Genomic DNA, 3,201 nt, shown 5'->3' with positions numbered 1-3,201 from the left:
GGTAAATTGAGTTTGAGACCCCTGGACTAGGTGGTTAACAGATGCTACACCAGTTATAGATTGAGGTCCAGTAGAAGCCTCTGCTCCTGCTGTGAGTCTCCCTCCTGACATGCAACATCTTTTGTTAGAGAGGGTGCTGAAAACCTGCCAGTGAAACTGTGAATGATGTGAAATTTAAACTGAAATGTTTTTTGGGTAATTCACCCAGACCCAGTGGAGAAGAAGATTATCCTACTTGGCAAGCACAAGGCAAAGAGATGATGGAAGACAGTGAGATTTCTGACAAAGTCAAAAGAAGGAAGATTATTGAAAGCTTATTAGCCCCAGCATTGAAGGTGGCCTTAGGAGCTGGTAGCAAGGCAACCAATGTAGAATGCTTCGATATTTTAAAGAAGTCATAGGACTGGTCTACACTGCCGCGCTAGTTCGGCGGCTGGGGATCGAAGTTCCCAGTTCGATTTATCGCGTCTGGTCTGGATGCGATAAATCGAACCAGGAAGTGATCCCCGTCGACTGCGGTACTCCAGCTCAACGAGAGGAGTACCGCGGAGTCGACGGGGAGCCTGCCTGCCGCGTGTGGACCGCGTCTGAACCGCGGTAAGTTCGAAGTAAGGTATGTCGAATTCAGCTACGTTATTCACGTAGCTGAATTTGCGTACCTTACTTCGACTTGGGGGGTAAGTGTAGACCAAGCCATATGGAAGTGTCATAAACGCATCTGAGCTTAAGGCTCAATTTTCTGAGACACACCAACACACTAGCGAACCACCTTCTGCGTACCTGCCTAGACTACATGCATTAGCCCAAGAAATTTTGGAGGTTGGTGGGGTAAAAGATATTGAATTGGACTCTTATATACAAGATCAATTTTTCCATGGTTGTTGGCATAAATATTTATTAAATACATTTTTAATAAAAGGCATTAATTGTAGTGGTAGAAAAAAGAGCATCTCTTACGCCACACTCCTTTTTGAGGTGAGGTCCATTGAAAGGGAGCACTCTGATAAACAGAAGAGAAAACTTCGACAAGAACTAGAAGAAAAAGGAAGGCCATTGAGTAGGAGTAATTTGCAGTTGATGAAGGTATATGAAAATGCTCCCAGTGCCCATGAAGAAGTCACTGCAATAGACTGGAAGGAGAAATATCTGCAGTCTAAGCAGCAGTTGGTAGGACTGCAGTTGACCAAGTTCTGAAACGTCCATTTTCAATACACGATTTACACGATTTACTCCTCAAAGACCCAAAGACTTTAATAAACAAGCAATACCAAGATTTAACAGAAGAAAGACTTTATGTTTTAACTGTGGGCAAATAGGACATTTTCAAAATGAATTTCAGAATTCTCGTAACCCCAACTTAATACATCAGCAACTGACTTATGTAACCCACACACTTCTTGGGTGTGGTGTTCTGTCCCATCTAGTGGCACCAAGGCCACTTAGAGAGAGAGATTAATGAGTCTGCTCTACAGCCTTAAGCAACAGAGGGCTTTTAGCTCATGCAGTAGAAGATCATACACTAAGCTCTGGAAGTCCCAGTTTCGATCCCGCCCGCTGACAACTGGGATGTGTCAATATTACAATTAGAAGCATCTTTTCTATTCTGCAGTAAGGAAATCTCACCAAACGCTCCTAGATTTAATTCTCTGTGGATAACCTGTGGCGGCTCCATAACCTGCACATGGAATCCTTCACTTCCTTATTTCTCAGGGTGTAGATCAGAGGGTTCACCATTGGGGTGAGGACAGTGTAAATGACAGAGATGCTCTTGTCAGCTGAGAAATTGGAGAAGGGCCGTAGATAGATGAACATGCAGGGACCGAAGAACAAGGTGACAACCGTGATGTGAGAAGCACAGGTGGACAGGGCCTTCCACTTCCCATCTCTGAGGCGAAGCCTGACCGTGACTAGGATGACTGTGTAGGAGACAAGCAGCACCAGGAAGCAAGCCAGGGAGATCAGGCCGCTGTTGGAGACCATGAGCAACTCGATGACATAGATATTGGTGCAGGCGAGTCTGATGACAGGGGGCACATCACAGAAGTAGTTGTCGATCTTATTGGGACCACAGAATGGGAGGCGGATAGTAAGAATGGTCTGCACAATGGAATGGACAAAGCCTCCCACCCAACAAGCAGCCACCAGCCTGCAGCATGTGGGCCTGCTCATGATGGACATGTAGTGCAGCGGCTTGCAGATGGCGACGTAGCGGTCATAAGCCATCACCGTCAGCAGGAACATCTCTGCTGCCCCCACGAAGTGCAGGAGGAAGAGCTGGGCCATGCAGCCATTGAAGGAAATGGTCTTCCTCTGGGAGAGCAGGTCAGCCAGCATCCTAGGGGAAGTGACAGAGGCGTAGCAGAGATCGATGAAGGACAGGTTGCAGAGGAGGAAGTACATGGCTGAGGTCAGACAGGAATTGGCCTTTATGGTGACAATGATGAGGAGATTGCCCAGAACAATCACTACATAGGACAGTAAGAACAATACAAAAAATACAAGCTGCACCTGTCTAGAGTGGGAAAGTCCAAGGAGAACAAATTCCGTCACCACCGTGTGATTCCTCTGCTCCATGGCTTCAGTTCATGCCTTTATAGAAAAGCTGGGGAAGGAGGAGGAGGAAGTTACAGTCATACTCATGAATGGTGAATAATGAAGGCCATTGTACAACATCAAGACTCACACTTATAAATAAACAAGCAAAGACATTTATCTAGTTATGTGAATAACAGAAATATTTTTTTCATTGCAATTCCAAAAAACTGGGGTGAGAAACTTGTTTTAGGTTGAACCAAAAATATTTTTTTTCAAAATTTTCAATGTCGAAATAAAAAAAAAAAATAACCAGGTCAAAGAAACATTTTGTTTACCTGAAACAAAATGTTTGGTTTGATCACAGGGCACAGAAGAATGACTTCCTCCACTGCAGGAATCTCTGGGAAAAGTTCTCTGTCCTGTGTTATGCAGGAGTTTCAGGCTAGATGATCATAGTGGTCCCTTCTGGCCTTAAAATTTATGAGCACAGAATATGCAATAGAGCTATGCTGTACTGATAGGAAGCCCCAGCTGTGGATCAGAGAATTGACTTTGTTCACTGAGTGGAGCTCTGAAATAGTGTAACTTCTGGTACAACAATACATGCCATTGCACTCCCGAATATTAAATCAATGTGCTGTTGAAAAGAAAGGGGCCGTCGGAAGC

At 44.7% G+C, this 3,201-nt stretch overlaps 1 protein-coding gene across 1 annotated transcript; it reads right to left on the bottom strand.

Annotated features, from left to right (window-relative positions):
• Positions 1-1,638: 1,638 nt before the first annotated feature.
• LOC113408837 (olfactory receptor 4Q2-like) lies at positions 1,639-2,589 on the bottom strand. The gene has a single exon (XM_026662256.1). The coding sequence runs from the start codon at positions 2,572-2,574 to the stop codon at positions 1,639-1,641; it is 936 nt and encodes a 311-aa protein (XP_026518041.1). The 5' UTR covers positions 2,575-2,589.
• Between the last annotated feature and the right edge of the window lie 612 nt (positions 2,590-3,201).

This window comes from Terrapene carolina, unplaced genomic scaffold, assembly GCF_002925995.2.
Source record: "Terrapene carolina triunguis isolate 2854851 unplaced genomic scaffold, T_m_triunguis-2.0 Scaffold25041, whole genome shotgun sequence".
Lineage (NCBI taxonomy): Eukaryota > Metazoa > Chordata > Testudines > Emydidae > Terrapene > Terrapene triunguis.
The sequence above is the reverse complement of the archived record's forward strand: the minus strand, read 5'-3'. Positions and strand labels throughout refer to the sequence as shown.

Coding starts and splice junctions, on each gene's coding strand:
- LOC113408837 (XM_026662256.1), bottom strand. CDS start 2,574: ATGGAGCAGAGGAATCACACGGTGGTGACGGAATTTGTTCTCCTTGGA.